Source organism: Trichechus manatus, unplaced genomic scaffold, assembly GCF_000243295.1.
Source record: "Trichechus manatus latirostris isolate Lorelei unplaced genomic scaffold, TriManLat1.0 scaffold00028, whole genome shotgun sequence".
Taxonomy (NCBI): domain Eukaryota; kingdom Metazoa; phylum Chordata; class Mammalia; order Sirenia; family Trichechidae; genus Trichechus; species Trichechus manatus.
The window spans coordinates 5,178,179-5,193,744 of record NW_004443964.1 but is presented as its reverse complement, the minus strand read 5'-3'; the positions used below and the strand labels follow the sequence as shown (position 1 = coordinate 5,193,744).

General features: G+C 55.2%; 1 protein-coding gene across 6 annotated transcripts in view; it reads left to right on the top strand.

Moving 5' to 3' along the window:
* The window catches only part of LOC101349944 (septin-9), a 598,619-nt gene that overhangs the window by 96,791 nt on the left and 486,262 nt on the right, over positions 1-15,566 (top strand). For 3 of the 6 annotated variants that reach the window (XM_004374116.2, XM_023729215.1, XM_023729217.1), the window contains 4 exons: positions 9,174-9,365; positions 13,802-13,930; positions 14,406-14,487; positions 14,954-15,091. The exons of 1 other annotated variant lie outside the window; for it this stretch is intronic. In XM_004374116.2, coding sequence (XP_004374173.1) covers positions 9,174-9,365; positions 13,802-13,930; positions 14,406-14,487; positions 14,954-15,091 — 541 coding nt within the window. Of the gene's footprint in view, positions 1-7,433; positions 7,634-7,779; positions 8,597-9,173; positions 9,366-13,801; positions 13,931-14,405; positions 14,488-14,953; positions 15,092-15,566 lie in introns of those variants that run through there. 2 more of the 6 variants (XM_023729216.1, XM_023729218.1) reach the window with 2 other exon arrangements.

Sequence of the window (15,566 nt, the reverse complement as noted above, 5' to 3'; positions counted from 1 at the left end):
GTAAAGGGGGCGATCAAGATGGCCCGGGCTCTGGTGGCACAGTGGTTAAAGTGCTCAGCTAGGCTGCTAACTGTAAGACCAGTAGTTGGAACCTACCCAGCGGCTCCATGGAAGAGAGAGACCTGGCATTCTGCTCCTGTAAAGATTACAGCCTGGGAAACCCTACGGGCAGTTCTGCTCTGTCCTATAGTGTCACTGTGAGTCGGAATCAGCACACAACAACTGGCTGGTAGGAGACGCCATGCACACAGTGGTGGAGACGGGGTGGGAGGCAGGTAGGAGATCCAGAGTTCAGTTTCAGCCAATTTTGAGGCGTCCGGGGATCATGAGGGCAGGGGTCATGAGTACCCAGCACCGAGGGGAAGGCCTGGCACAAGAGGGTCTTGGCATGTGTTTGTTGAGTCATGAATGAATTATAGGGAGCTGGCAGGTGGACAGGGCTGGGCAGTGGCCGGCAAGCCCAGGCAATGGCGGGAGTGACAAGATTCCGAATGGTCCAGAGCTTCTGGCCCCTCCTCCCCTTACCCTTTTAGGACCCTCTGATGTGGTTGACAGTTGTGTAAGATGACTCTCCCTTCTTAACGGGTCATTTGGTCAGGCTTCCATGCATGGCCCAGGACCCCCACCTCCTGCCTGGCCCCTCCCAAGCCCTGCCTTCAGGCTCCTGCCCCTCTGCCTTGTGAAGCCGGAAGCAGTGTCCCCAGGACCTGAGCTAATCTGCACAGGAGAAGGAATTGTTTGCTATCTTTGGGGGAAAACTGTTTTTCTCCAGCCCTGGCAGGGGACGCCCTGCTGCGCCCAGCGACCCTTGTCTACTTTTTGTTATTTCAGATGATTTCATAAGTTGGGGGAGGAGGGGCCCCCAGGCCTTTCCCCACAGCTCTGGTGTGTATCTGCTGACAGCTTGGCTGATAGGCGAGGGGGCTGAGGGAGGGCAGGCGCTGCCACTCCCCCGCCTAGGGGGATATCCCTGATAAGAGGAAATTCTTCCCGGTGACAAATGGCGCTTTGCACCCATCTGTGGGGGAGGGACTTTTCTTGCTCTTTCTAACTTTGCAAGAATTTGCCAAGATCCAGTGAATTTCTGCAGGCAGCCGGCCACTTTGGACTTGGGGGGGTTGGGGCGCTGGGGGCTGGGTTTGCTTTGGGTTGGGGCTGATTGTTCTGGAAATTTTCCTCTGGTGGGAGGGGGCACTGGGGCACATTCTCTTTGCAGTTAGACTGGCTCCAGGTACCTGGGCGAGGCGAGCAGGCGGTGGAAAAAGAAATAGAGAATAAACACCCTGACACAGGAAATCGGAGGGCTCTTCTGTGGCTGAAGCGTCGATTCTGCAAGCAGCTTTTTAGGAAGTGAGGAAGGATGTCATGCAGGTTGAGGCTTGCTCTGGCCAAAGATTGATGTCTCAGTAGGCCTTCTAGATGGGGAGAGAAAGAAAGACTGATGGAGGAGGCCGGTTTCCAATGAAAGAGCTGACTCTTCCAGGAAGGGGGTGGGATGGTGGTGAGAGTTGGACTTAGTCCAAATTTGACTTTACCGACTGGGGCCAACTGAAACCCGGTTGACAGAATCAAGGGGCCTCTTGAGATTCTGTCCTAAACAATGGAGACGGGGTTTGCTCTGAAGGGGTTGGCAGGGGAGACGCTGGAGGGGTCTTGGCGGGTGGTAAAAGTAGAGACTCCCCCCACCGCCTCTGGGGCGCCCAGGCCTCTGAATGAGGGCGTGCGGGTGGGGACTGGCCACTGGCCCACACTGCTGTGATCTGTCCCAAGTCCTGCGAAGGGCAGGGGGTCGTGGGAGGATTTCCGCCCTTCCTCCCTGTCACTTCTCCCCCAAAAGGAGAAACCGCTCACACATAAACTATAAAGCTGCAGTTTTGTTTAAGTTCCGTCTTGGAAACAGGGAAGAGCTCCAACAGGGAGAAAAATGCCTCGCTTCGCAACTGCAAATCTTCCTTTGTGCTTGGTTTCCGAGCAGAGCGCGGGGCTGTGGGGCCAAGTCTCCCGGCTCTGCGATGCTGCTCGCTTCTCTCTGGTCGGTGAAGAGGCACTTCCTGCCCCGGACAACGTGCGAAGCGTTATTTTATTTGGAATCACTTATCGGATTCAATGGCAATTTGCAAAATTTGGTCATTTATATTCAGTGTTTCTGTCTTTAGAAGGGAGCAGGAAGCCCCCCGCCCCCTGTGACGTTTGTGGGGAGTGTGAAGAGGCTTCGGGAGGTTAACAGGGACACAAGGAAAAGTGGATTTGAGAAAATGGGAACAGATCCTGTTTGAACAACCTCCAGAAAGTGGCAGCCCCGTCTCCTCCGCCTGCCTGCCCCTCGGCGTCCTGGTGGTGAACAGCTCCTTGTTCTCACTAAACGCTCCAGACGGCAGGCGGCTGCCCACACAGACCCCTTGCTGGTGCAGGGGTGGTGACCAGCTGGCCCTGCGCACCGGGGCTTCCACTGCAGGACCGGGCAGTGTTCATTCTGTTATGCATGGGGTTCCTGTGAGTTGGAACCTACTTGTCGGCACCAAAAAGCACAATCTTCATGGGAACAGGTCCCCAGGTCTTTCTTCCACAGAGCTGCTGGGCGGGTTCGAACTGCCAACCTTTCAGTTAGCAGCCAAGTGCTCTACTGTTGCGCCCTGAAAGGGCCCCTGGAATTGGGGACCCCAAGCTGAGCCTGGCAGCTGTTGTTGAGGAGCAGTTCAGCCAGGCTTGACACTCAGACCGCTTCTCTTCTCTTCTCGAAGAGATAAAAGTGCTAAGGGTTCTTGATGGACCTGGGCTTCCTAATCTTGGGAGGAGCCTTCCCAGCTGGCTGAGTGGGCTCTCCTGCTGGCAGCCCTCCTCTGCCTCCAAGTCCCCAGAGCGCTCACTGGGGTGTGTGAGGGAATGTCCTGGGTCCAGCACCCTCTGGTTATGCGTAGGTAATCTCCACTCCCTGCAGCCTTTCCGTGTTGCTTCAGGACCTGGCCTGTGGAGGCATCCTGTTGTTAGGTACCATCGAGTCGGTGCCAACTCACAGCAACCCCATACACAGCAGAACGAAACACTGCCCAGTCCTGCGCCATCCTTACAATCATCGTTATGCTTGAGCCCATTGTTGGAGCCACTGTGTCAGTCCATCTCGTTGAGGGTCTTCCTCTTTTTCGCTGACCCTCTTCTTTACCTAGCATGATGTCCTTTTCCAGGGACTGGTCCTTCCTGATAACATGTCCAAAGTACATGAGATGAAATCTCGTCATCCTGGCTTCTAAGAAGCATTCTGGTTGTACTTCTTCCAAGACAGATTTGTTCCTTCTGGCAGTCCATGGTAAATTCAATATTCTTGGCCAACACCATCCTTCAAAGGCATCAGTTCTTCTTCGGTCTTCTTTATTCGTTGTTCAGCTTTCACATGCATATGAGATGATTGAAAACACTGTGGCTGGGATCAGGCACACATTAATCCTCAGAGTGACATCTTTGCTTTTTGCCACTTTAAAGAGGTCTTTTACAGCAGATTTGCTCAACGCAATACTCCTGGGTTCAAATGCTAGCTCTGTGACCCTGGTAGGAGACAAAACCTACTGTGTGCCTCAGTTTCTCGACTGTGAAATGGGGACAAGTGTCTACTATCTAGGGAGTTGTAATGTTCTTTGAGCTAGCGCAGCATTTAGAGTAGTGCCTGCCCCCTCGTTAGCCCCAGAAGGGGTTGTCCAGTGCGATTAGCATCGTACCTCCATTTGTGCGTCCCTTCATTCAGCCAGTCGTGGGCTTGGCTTGTGCCAGGCACTGCTCTAAACATGGCGGCCCAGGGTGTGTATGTGTAGTGGGCAAGGGGTCTGGCTTCATGGATCGTACATGAGGGCAGCTGACGTGGTTACGAGATGGGACCCCAGCCGGGACCCGAAGGGTTTTGCAGGCGCCGGAAGGAAGGAGCAGCTCGGTCACTCTGTCCCTCTGCACCACCTGTGTTAGGTACATGCCTACCTTTAAGAAGCCCCCTCTGCAGGGGACGGCGAGTATCAGGTGTTTACGGGACTTCACATCCTCACCAGCCGTGGTGCAGTGGTAGAATTCTTACCTTTCATGCAGGGGACCTGAGTTCGATTCCCAGCCAATGCATCTCATGCGCAGCCGCCACCCATCTGTCATTGGAGGCGTGCGTGTTGCTGTGATGCTGAACAGGTTTCAGCGGAGCTTCCAGACGAAGATGGACCGGGTAGTGTTTTGTTCTGTTGTGCACGGGGTCACCATGAGTCGGGGCCGACTGGATGGCAGCCAACAGCAGCAATGTCCCCGCCACCATCTCGAGGTGCAGTGCTCTGGTAGAGCCCACAGACGATGTCCCCGCAGGGTGCGGCCTCGACCCCTTGTCTTCAGGCAGCGCTGCTGGGTGTCCTGGGTCTGGGCACAACTCACGAGCAACTCCAGCAAGCTCCATGGATTCCAGGAGCAGTGGCCACAGACCCTCCACGATGGGTTGATGGGCTTGGTGAGCCAGGAGTCTATCTGACTGCTGGGACCACCCTGGGCTCAGGTGGGAGGGAGTGGATTGGGGAGAAGGGCTCGCTGAGGGGAGGTGCTGGCTGCTCTGTGACTTCCTGGGTTTCGTAGACAGGTTTGCCTTGCTCTGTGTTCGGCCACTGTGGGTAGTGATGCAGGGGCTGGGTGGACGCTGACATTGGTGCTCTGGGTTTTAAAGCTGGGCCTGGCGAAAGCTGGGTGAGGTCAGGGAGATGCCTTCAGCTTTACCCCGAGAGCTTTGTCCTGGAGGGTGCTGGGCCTGGCTATGACACAGTGCCACGTGGCTGCCCCTGAGCTAGGAGCAGAGTGGGGCTGTGGCTCAGGGGACAGTGCCCACAGAGCCACCTCTGCCTTGGGCCAAGAAGGCCAGTGCCCAGCGAGATCGGGACTTAGGCTGACATTTCAGGAAAGCAGTGTGGGGCAGAGGAGGGTGTTGTTCCTGAGTCAGGACTTAGAAGCCGCTGTGGTGAGCCCTCCCCACTGCCACCTGGCCAGGTCGGCTCTGGGGCTACGATGGGGTGTGAGCCCCCGAAATGAATCGCCCCAGGGGCCAGCTCCTCCTGTGTCCCTGGCCAGATGGACGCCCACGACTCCAGTCCCAGTGAGCCGCAGAAGGCTATCCGATTGTGTCATCCTTAGTGGACCCTGGGTTGGCTGAGTCGTGGGTCACCTGGTGCGGAAACTGATGGCAGTGTGGTGACAGCTCCTACCGTGGACACCCAGGGAATGAGGCGGGCCGTGGGGGCTGGATGGAGCCCTGCACTTTCCTCCCCCTTTAAGCCCACCCAAACTCCCGAGGCAGAGCCACCCGCAGGCTTCTCCGAGGGGGGCGGGCAGGGACCGGTCCCAGCGATGAGTCACAGTCCTGTGGGGGCCAGGGCTCCTCCACCAGGTGCCCCTGCTCAGGCAGCAGATGGGCCCAGACTGAAGAGGGGCCTGGTTCGAACAGCGGACTGCGGGGCAGAACTTGTCATGTGCCATCCCGGGACCACCTGGTGGTTCCTGGGGGCTCTCGATGGAAAGCAGGGGTTGCACAGGAAGTGTCTTGGCGTATGATTTCCCCATGCGGGGGTCCTGAAGGCAGACCCCAGGGCTTGTCTCCCAGCTGGGCCTGGAGCCGGTGGAGCAGAGGCAGGGGCCCTGTACTGCTTTCTGTGCAGAATGAAAGTTCCCGCAAGGGCGCCTCGGGGGGAGAGGGCCGCAGGAGGCTACTCTTGATGTCCATGGGAGGCCTGGCCCCGGGTTTGTGGGGCTGCTTCTCAGGCCCGGCCCAGGGCACCCAGGGTGCTTGGTTTGGTTGGTGTCTGCAGTGAGTGTTGGTACCTGTGAAGGGGACAGCTGGGGCTGGGGCCTGGCCCCCACCCCCCACCCCTACCTAGGGACCCCCCGACCAGGAGCCATGGCCAGGTGCCACTGCTCCCCCCAGGGAGGAGAGGGGAGTTCAGGGGCAGTGCCTGTCCGGGGTACTGTTTGGAAAGGGTAGAGGGACGCAGTGGGCAGGTGGGGTGCTGGGGGCCCTGGCCCATCCTGGGGAAAATGGCTCCCAGGCCCACCGACAGATGGAAGTGATTTTGGGTCACGTGGGTCAGGCGGAACTGCTGTCCCACCAGACCAGGCCCCACGTTGGTCTCCAGGAAGCAGCCCGAGCCACATGGTCTGGGGCCAGCTGCAGCGCCCGTCTTTGTTTATTTAAAGGTGCTGGAGCCCGAGAGAAGGTTTCTGAAGAGAGAGCTGCAGCCCAGGCCTGGAGCCTTTGGGCCGTGCAGGGAGGGGGCTCAGCGGCCTCCTCATCCTTTTCTGGCCCCGTTGCCCTGCCCTGGCCCGAGAGCGAGGGTGGTGGGGAGCCTGGCGCTAATGAAAGAAACCCAGGCCCCAAATACCTGCCTGTTGTTAGGAATGAATTTTGGCAGCCCCTTGGCAGTCCCTGGCGTTTTTACCCGCATTGTGTTGTTTCACCTTTCCCCCAATCCTGTAAAGCGGGAAATATTGCCCCCTGTTGAGGTGTGGGTGCAAATGATTTGTGACAGACTACTAACCTAGAGGTTGCTGGTTCTAACCCACCCTGCAGCACCGCCGAAGACAGGCCTGGAAATCTGCTTCCGTAAAGATCATAGCCAAGAAAACCCTATCGAGCAGTTCTCCTCCGTAAGACATGGGGGCGCTATGAGTCAAAGTTGACTCGATGGCAACGGGTTTGTTTTTTGTCGATGTTGAGGCCAAATAAAGGGAGAAGTGACGCACTCAGAAATCAAGCTACTGGAGAGGATAAAACGCGCACGCACACACCACCCCCACCCCAGGTTCTGGGACTGAGTGCGGTGAGCCCAGCATCCTTCTGCCTCCAGCCCCCCTGAAAACCATTTGCCGTGGAGTCGACTCAGACTCATAGCGACCCCATGTGCGTCCGAGGAGAACTGGGCTCCACGGAGTTTTCAATGGCTGTGACCTTTCGGAGGCAGATTGCCAGGCCTTAGTTCTGAGGTGCACTGGGTGGGCTCAAGCCTCCAACCATTTGGTTAGCAGCCGAGCACGTTAATAACTGTTTGCTCCACCCAGGGCCTCCAGCCCGGCCGTAGGCCTGGGGTGGGGAGGGCTGAGATGAAAGGGTGATGGCAGTGGCCATTTCTGGGGAGCATCTCGGCTCTCCCTGAGGACACCAGTGAGATAGGAGGCCCCAGTCAGCTGGGGATGTGGGCTTGCTTAGTTGGGTAGGTAAGTCAGCCTGCACTTCCTGTGTTGGGTGCTTTCCCCAGGAAGTGAAAAGGCCGCAGATCTGAGGTCCTCAAGTGGCCCTTTTGCCCTGAAGCCTGTCATCCTGCTGCTTCCTGGGTGGCGGGGGGCGGCGTGTTTGGGAAGACCACCCGTAGCACTGAGATCGGTGGGGATACGCCCCCCCTCCCCGCAGTACCCACATCGGGGAGCGCCGGGCACCCGGCCGACACCCCCAGCTCTGCTCAGGCTGTGTTTGCAGACGCCCTGGCAGTGCCCTGCCAGAGGAAGACGCCTCCTGCCTACTGCGCCCTCCTGGCCAGCGGTCCAAGGTCCCCACCCCACGGGAGTTGGCAGGAGGGGGCTTCGGCACACCTGGGTGGTCCCTTCCTTTGAGCTCGGAGTGCCCCAGGGAGATAGAACGGTAAGGCTGGTCCTCTCCTGGGGTAGGAGCCGGCAGAAAGTCCCTCTTAGTGGGTGGGGCTGGGGCACGGTTGGACCCTGGAAACGCAGTCTGGGATCTAGGCCTGCCTCGGGGCAGTGAGGGCAGTTAGAGGAAGGTGTCCCCCTCTCTGAGTGCAGGTGTTGGGGTGCCCGCCACTATAAGTGTGTGTCGTGGGTATTGGGATGTGGGGCCAGGTGTGCGCGACAGACCCTGGTAGGGAACAGATGCCCTCCTGACTGTGTGTTTAACAGCCCTTGCTGGTGGGGGCACCTTCTGGGCATCCCCCTTGCAGGCTGTGTCTCAAGCTTGGGGATTTTTAAGCACGTGGGACAGGAGCCGTGGAGAGGAAGACTCTGGCTTCCGACCTCCACACCGCAGAAGCTTGAGCTATTTCCAGGCGTTCAGTACCACCTGCCTGTCCCCAGATCTGAAAGCACCTGCAGAACCCTCGCCCTGACCTGGTGTGGGGGTACACGTGTGCTGGACAGTCCAAGAGAAGTGGTCACCCAGGCCTGGTGGAGCTGCCACGGCACCCCTCAGTCTCTGTCCAGGTCCCAGGTCCCAAGTCCCTGGGCTGTGGCACCAGGAAGGAGGACTCATCCCTCTCTGGCCCTGTCCCCTGGGCAGCTGGGGCAGGGGAAGGGGCATGGGCTCTGTGTCCACTCACTCCTGCCTCTAGAGAGTTCCACCCGAGCACACCTGTGCCCCCTGAGGACTGTTGGTCGGTTGGGTGGGGTTTAAGGAGGCAAGTCATGAGGCGCTGTAGGAACAATTCAATGCCTGTTCCGTCTGTCCATCCATCCTTTGAGACGCAGATACAAGACTGATCCTGCTCTTTGTCCTGGTGCATGGGCCGCCGGGCCACTTGGCCATTTGGCTTCCAGTGGCTCCAAGGCCTTTGGGCTGCGGCGTTTTGCTGCTGATTGAGTCAAGGTGGACAAGGTAGAGGGGGTGCACCTGGTGACGTGGGGCAGGTGGAGGCCAGGGCCAAGAGCCCTGACCGCCCTTGGTCTGAGCAGGTCTCCAGGGCGCAGGGCCAGCTCAGTGCCAAAGGAAAGAGAGGATGCAGGGCCGGCCCTGCCTTGGAGCTGAGGGAGGGGCATAGATTGGCATGGCTGGTTGAGAGAGGGGGAGATTAAAATGTGTGCAAGAGAACGTCATTCGTGTCGCTGAATTGTACATGTGAAAATGATTGAAACGGACAATGTTTCGTTAAATATCTGCTGCAGTGATTTAAACAATCACACACACACAAGTGCATGAGAGTTTGTGAGTCTGGGGGTGGGGTTAGGGGCTTTGCAGGCCGGAGGACGGTGGCCTTTGATGTGGCACAGTGCCAATGGGCTTCAGCTCGGTGGGCCTCCTGCAGGGTCCCTTAGCTGAGTTGGTTAACCTCTCTGAACCTCAGTTTCCCCATCTGAGAAATGGGGATGATGGTTAGACACGCCGACGATGTCCTGGCTTGACAGGCGCTCTGCGTGCCCACACCGTCCTCTTAACGCCCGCTCTCCCCCCACAGCCTCCGAGGCGGCTCCTGGCAGCACTGGCGACATGGCCGACAACCCCAGGGACGCGGGGCTCAAGCAGGCCCCCGCGCTGCGGAACGAGAAGGCGCCCGTGGACTTCGGCTACGTGGGCATCGACTCGATCCTGGAGCAGATGCGGAGGAAGGCCATGAAGCAGGGCTTCGAGTTCAACATCATGGTGGTCGGTGAGTCCCCACCCCCAGGGAAGCCAGCACCCCCTCGGGGCAGAGGGGCCTGGCACAGGCGGGTCAGCAGGAGCATCCCACAAGGCTCTGCAGCTTCGGCCAAGAGGGAGAGGCAGGGTCTCTCCATCGCCTGCCGGTGACTTGCCTTGTTCCCGGGATGGGTGTGAGTTCCTAGGAGGCCAGAGGGCTGGCCACTTCTTCCCGGGGCCCTGGAGGCCTCTCCACCTGCCTGGCCTCTCTTTTTCCTCCACACCTGTCTTAGTTAGCTAGGGCTGCTGTAACAGAAATACCACAAGTGAGTGGTTTTAAAGACCAGACATTTATTTTCTCACAGTTCAGGAGACTGGAAGTCTGAGTTCAGAGCACTGGCTGTAGGGAAGGTCCGTCCTTGCCTCTTTCAGCTCGTCGTAGCCAGTGGGTCTGGATGCTTCTGCCTCTGACTTCTTCCCAGTGTCTGCTTGCTGGCCCCTGTGTCTCTGCTGTGGTTGTTGCTATTGGGTGCTGTGGAGTCAATTCCCACTCGTGGCAACCCCATATGACAAAATAATACGGTTTCCTAGACTGTAGTTTTTTTTTAATAATATTTTATTGTGTTTTCGGTGAAGGCTTACATGCATTTTAGGTTTCCCTTCAACAATCTCTACGCAAATTTTTCAGTGACATTGGTTACATTCTTCACAATATGTGAACCTTCTCGATATTTCCGTTCTGGTTGTTCTGTTTCCATTCATCTAGTTTCCTTGCCCCCTCACATTCTCATCTTTGTTTTAAAGTGTTTGTTGACTGTTTGGTCTCATATACCCGTACCTGTTGACGTTAAGTTGATTCCACCTCACAGCAATCCTACAGGACAGAGTAGAGCTGCCCCATAGGGTTTCCAAGAAGCAGCTAGTGGATTTGAACTGACCTTTTGGTTAGCAGCTGAGCTCTTAACCACTGCGCCACCAGGGCTCCATAAAGGTGATTTTTTTATAAAGGAGCACAGTACTACGGTGATAGTCTTTATTTTGTAAGCCAATCTGTTATTTAGCTAAAAGGTGACCTCAGGGTCTAGTTCGGTCCAAAGTTTAAAGAGTATCTCAGAGCAATAGTCTCTGGGAGTCCTCTAGTCTCAACTGGTCCAGTAAGTCCCTTTTTTATTTTTTTATGAGTTTGAGGGTCTCTTCTACATTTTTCTCCCATTTTATCAGGGTCCATCTATTGTGACCCTGATTAGAATGGTCGGTAGTGGTAGCTGGGCACCATCTAGTTCTTCTGGTCTCAGGATAGATGAGGCCATGGTTGGTGTAGACTATTAGTCTCTTGGCTGTCTTTACGGAAGCAGATTGCCAGGTCTTTCTCTCATGGAGCCACTGGGTAGATTTGAACCATCAGTCTTTCAGTTAGCAGCTGAGTGCTTAACCATTGTGCCACCAGGGCTCCGTCCTTATATCATCACTCAGCAGTGATTAGGTTTAGGACACATCCTACACTAATAGGACCTCATGAACATAACAAAGAAAGCCCTATTTCCGCATAAAATCACATCCACAGGTATAGGGGTTGGGATTCCACCACATATCTGGGGGGACACAGTTCAGTCCATAACAGGACCTGATAAGAATGATGGTCCTCTTCTCTCTCAAGCTCTTTGCCTCTCAGGGAGGCTGAGTTGAGGAACAAGACAATCTGGTAAAATTGTGGGGCTCTCGGAAAGAGCCAAGAAGGCCACAGGCTCGGGGTGCCAGCCCTGATTAGGCACTATTGTATCCCTTCCACCCCATAGTAAAGGCCAGCCTACTCAGGGGTCCACAGACCCCAGGTGGAATCCCAGCTTGGTCCCCACTAAGCTGGTGACACTTGTCCTGTCTGTTTCCCTCTGCCAGCCTCGATTTTCTCATCCATAAAATGGGATACTCCTGCCTCACTGTGAATGCTCAAAAAACACTGCCTTGAAATTGGAATGTAAGGCTAATTGCCTCCAAGAAAAAGTATCTCCTTTGCCAGTGAGACCAGAAATAACTGGATGGTGCCCGGCTATTGAACGTTTTGATCAAAGCTTCTGTAGAAGAATCATGATCAAAAGAGGGGAACTGTGGAACAGAATTTTAAATTCTTATGGAGCTATTGAGGCTGTATGGACCCTCAGAACTGTTGCCCTGAGATAATCCTTAAACTTTAAACCAAAAATATCCCCTGAGGACATCTAGGTCAATTGGCATAACAAAGTTTATTAAGAAAATGTTCTGCATCCCACTTTGGTGAATGGTGTCTGGGGTCTTAAAAGCTAGCGAGCAGCCATCTAAGATACTTCAATTGGTCCCCACCCACCTGGAGCAAAGGAGTATGAAGAACACTAAAGACATAATGAAAATATTAGCCCAAGAGACAGAAAGGGCCACATAAACCAGAAACTCCATCAACCTGAGACCAGAAGTAACTAGAATGTGCCCCGCTACCACCAATGACTGCCCTGACAGGGAGCACAACAGAGAGGCCCTGATGGACCAGGAAAGTGGGATGCAGAACTCAAATTCTAGTAAAAAGATTAGACTTAATGGTCTGACTGAGACTGGAGGAACCCTGGAAGACATGGCCCCTGGACGCCCTGTTAACCCAGAACTAAAACCATTCCTGAAGCCAACTTTTCAGACATAGACTGGACTATGGGATATAAAATGATACTTGTGAAGAGTGTGCTTCTTAGTTCAAGTAGATACATGCGACTAAATGGACAGCTCCTGTCTGGAGGCGAGATGAGAAGGCAGAGAGGGTCAGGAGGTGGTTGAATGGACATGGGAAATCTGGGGTGGAAAGGAGAAGTGCGCTGTCACAGTATAGGGAGAGCAACTAAGGTCACATAACAATGTGTGTATAAATGTTTGTATGAGAAACTAACTTGAGCTGTAAACTTTCACTTAAGGCACAATTAAAAAAAATAAATAAGTAAAAAAAAAATCCCCTGAAGTCTTCTTTAAAACAGACAATGTTAAAAAAAAAAAAAAAAACAATAAAACCCTTGCCATCGAGTCAATTCCAGCTCGTAGCTACCCTATAGGACAGAGTAGAACTGCTCCATAGGGTTTCCCAGGCTGTAATCTTTATGGAAGCAGACTACCACATCTGTCTGCCTTGGAGGGGCTGGTGGGTTCCAGCTGCCAACCTTTTGGTTAACAGCCGAGCACTTAACCACTGTGCCACCAGGGCTGCCCCAAACCAAGCAATTGTTGTTGTTTGCTGTTGACTTCTAAATCATAGCAACCCTATAGGACAGAGTAGAACTGCCCCGTAGGGTTTCCAAGGAGTGGCTGGTGGATCTCAACGGCCCATCTTTTGGTTAGCAGCCTGAGCTCTTCACCACTGTGCTGTCAGGGCTCCATAACCAAATAATAGGTTAACTTATTATTAAAGATATCTGCCTTAAGCACTGTGTTCTTTTAAGATCTGCCTGTGTGAGATCAGGTTGACAACAGCAACTTGAAAGATTAGAGAGGGAACTTAGAGGGCCGTGAGGTTATGTTAGTGGGGGAGGAACAACTCAGAACAGGAGGGTGAGAAGGGTTGCACAACTCGAAGAATGTCATCAGTGCCACTGAACTATCGGACATGTAGAAATTGTTGAACTGATGCATGTTCGGCTATGTATACTTTCAACAACAATTAATGGAGGATCATTTTTTGCGGGGGGAATTTTTTGGTGATGACTTTTTTTTTCACTAATGGAATGGATGCTGAATCATTGTTGGTAGTTTTCTATTATTGGAAACAACGGGGTGCCAATTGCAAGCCATCTGGCACCCATGTTCCATGAAGAGCATCACAAAGTGTTTTCAGGGAGGCGAGCACTTTGTAAAAGATGTCATCAGGGAGGTGGCTAATGCAGGTGGATCCCGTGTTCCATAAAGCACATCATACACGCAGTACAAATTGGTACCATGGCCCAGGAAGTACATCACAAGCTGTGTTCGCCCCCAAAATAACTCATTTTCACAAAGGAAATAGTAAACATGCTTGCAAGCCTTATCTCGCTGTACAGAAGCCAAAAGACACAAAATTTTCATACAGTCTCTTCTTTGGGAAGCAGCCCCTCATACGAACGGCTCTCAACACTGAAATGTGGCACAGACCAACTTCCTTGTTTTTTAGGCAGTTGAACCGGTTTCCTCCAGTATGTACTAAAGTGGCTTAAATGCCTACCGGTAAACCTCCAGGCATGGAAAATGTAGCTGAAACATATATGTGCCGTCACCTGTTAAAGGGTTAAAAAAAAGACATCCTCCTGGCCAGAGGTTGGCCAAGATCCAGACAGTGGGCAGAGGAGGAGACGGACGAGGATTTGAGTCCAGTGTTCCTGACCTGACCTCGGTCGCCAGGGGGTTGTTAGACCAGGACCCTGAGTCACACCTGAAACACCCTCTCCAGAGGGCCCCGCTGACCCTCTTCCGTCTCCCCCCCAGGGCAGAGCGGCTTGGGGAAATCCACCCTAATCAACACCCTCTTCAAATCCCAAATCAGTCGGAAGTCAGTGCAGCCCACCTCAGAAGAGCGCATCCCGAAAACCATTGAGATCAAGTCCATCACGCACGGTGAGCTGCGGGGAGAGGGGCCGGGAGAGGAACAGCCCCCTCCTTCCGGAAGCATGGGTCGGGCAAACTCAGATCCCCGTCAGCTGGGACTCGCTGGACATCCCTGGGCATGTTGGAGACTCTGGGTAGGACTCCGTGCAGTGTCGGGGCTGCTCCCCAGGACCCCTGAGCACCCTGGAGGCTACTAAGTTTCCACCAAATATCATGAGGGGTGGGATGCTCAGGATACTCCTAGAGTCGGGCCCCCGGAGGCTGTCCCTTCTAGGGTTAGGTCCCTGGGGGCCATCATCTTCCTGGCATCCCCTTGGGTGTCATCACTGTCCACCCCAAGGTGACCCTAAGGGACCTACTTGGGACTGGGCCTGTCAGTTGGCTTGAGGGCCTCCTGCCACCAGACAGGATCCACCTTTTCTGGGGTGCCTGTGAAGGTCCTGGTCTCCCCCTCTGAGCTTGGTGGGTGCTGTATTCCGTGCAGATATTGAGGAGAAGGGCGTCCGGATGAAGCTGACGGTGATTGACACGCCAGGCTTTGGGGACCACATCAACAACGAGAACTGGTGAGGGCCCTGCGGGCTGTGGGCACCATTCCTCCAGGAGAAAGAGCACCAGTGGGGGTTCCAGGTTTCCTGAGCCCCACCAGCACCAGAGCCACAGAGGGCTCCGTGGCTGGCCACAGGGAGAAGCGGGCAGAGCCTGCTTTGGGCCCCATGCACCCCTAACACCACATGTCCAGCAGATCCCAAAAATTCTGGACCAAAGCCTAGTTGCCCTGGGAATCTTGTTCTCCCCCACTCTCCCTGAGGTCAGAGGTCAGCATGGGAGGCAAGTTTGGACTCTGGGATGAGGCTGTATGCTGAGGGGGATCTCCGAAGCTGGGTGTGGGTTTGGGGAATCTGGGAATTAGTGGCATTCCCTGGAGGACTGGAGGGGAGTTGTCCCTGACTGCGTGGCCCTGGCCCCTTGGGCGGCCCCTGCACTGGCGGGGGAGGAGGTGCTGTGTGGCTCAGCGGCCCCTCTGTGCAGTTGGCAGCCCATCATGAAGTTCATCAACGACCAGTACGAGAAGTATCTGCAGGAGGAGATCAACATCAACCGCAAGAAGCGCATCCCAGACACACGTGTGCACTGCTGCCTCTACTTCATCCCTGCCACCGGCCACGCGTATGTGCAGGTCCTGCAGTGGGCTGCCCTGGGGCCAAGGCCGGCAGGACAGCAAGGCTGCCCCATGGTCTGTCTACCTGCCCCCGTGGTCTGCTCACTGTGCTGTCCACCTGCCCCCATGGTCTGTCCACCTGCCCCCATGGTCTGCCCACCCTGTCTCCACAGCCTGCCCACCCTGTCCCCTCAGTCTGTCCATTCTGTCCCCTCAACCTGTCCACACTGTCCCCACAATCTGTCCACCCTGTCCCCAGTCTGTCCACCCTGTACCCTCAGCCTGCCCACCCTGTCCCCATAGTCTGTCCGCCCTGTCCCCACAATCTGCCCACCCTGTCCCCACAGTCTGTCCACCCTGTCCCCACAATCTGCCCACCCTGTCCCCACAGTCTGTCCACCCTGTCCCCACAATCTGCCCACCCTGTCCCCTCAGTCTGTCCACCCTGTCCCCACAATCTGCCCACCCTGTCCCCTCAGTCTG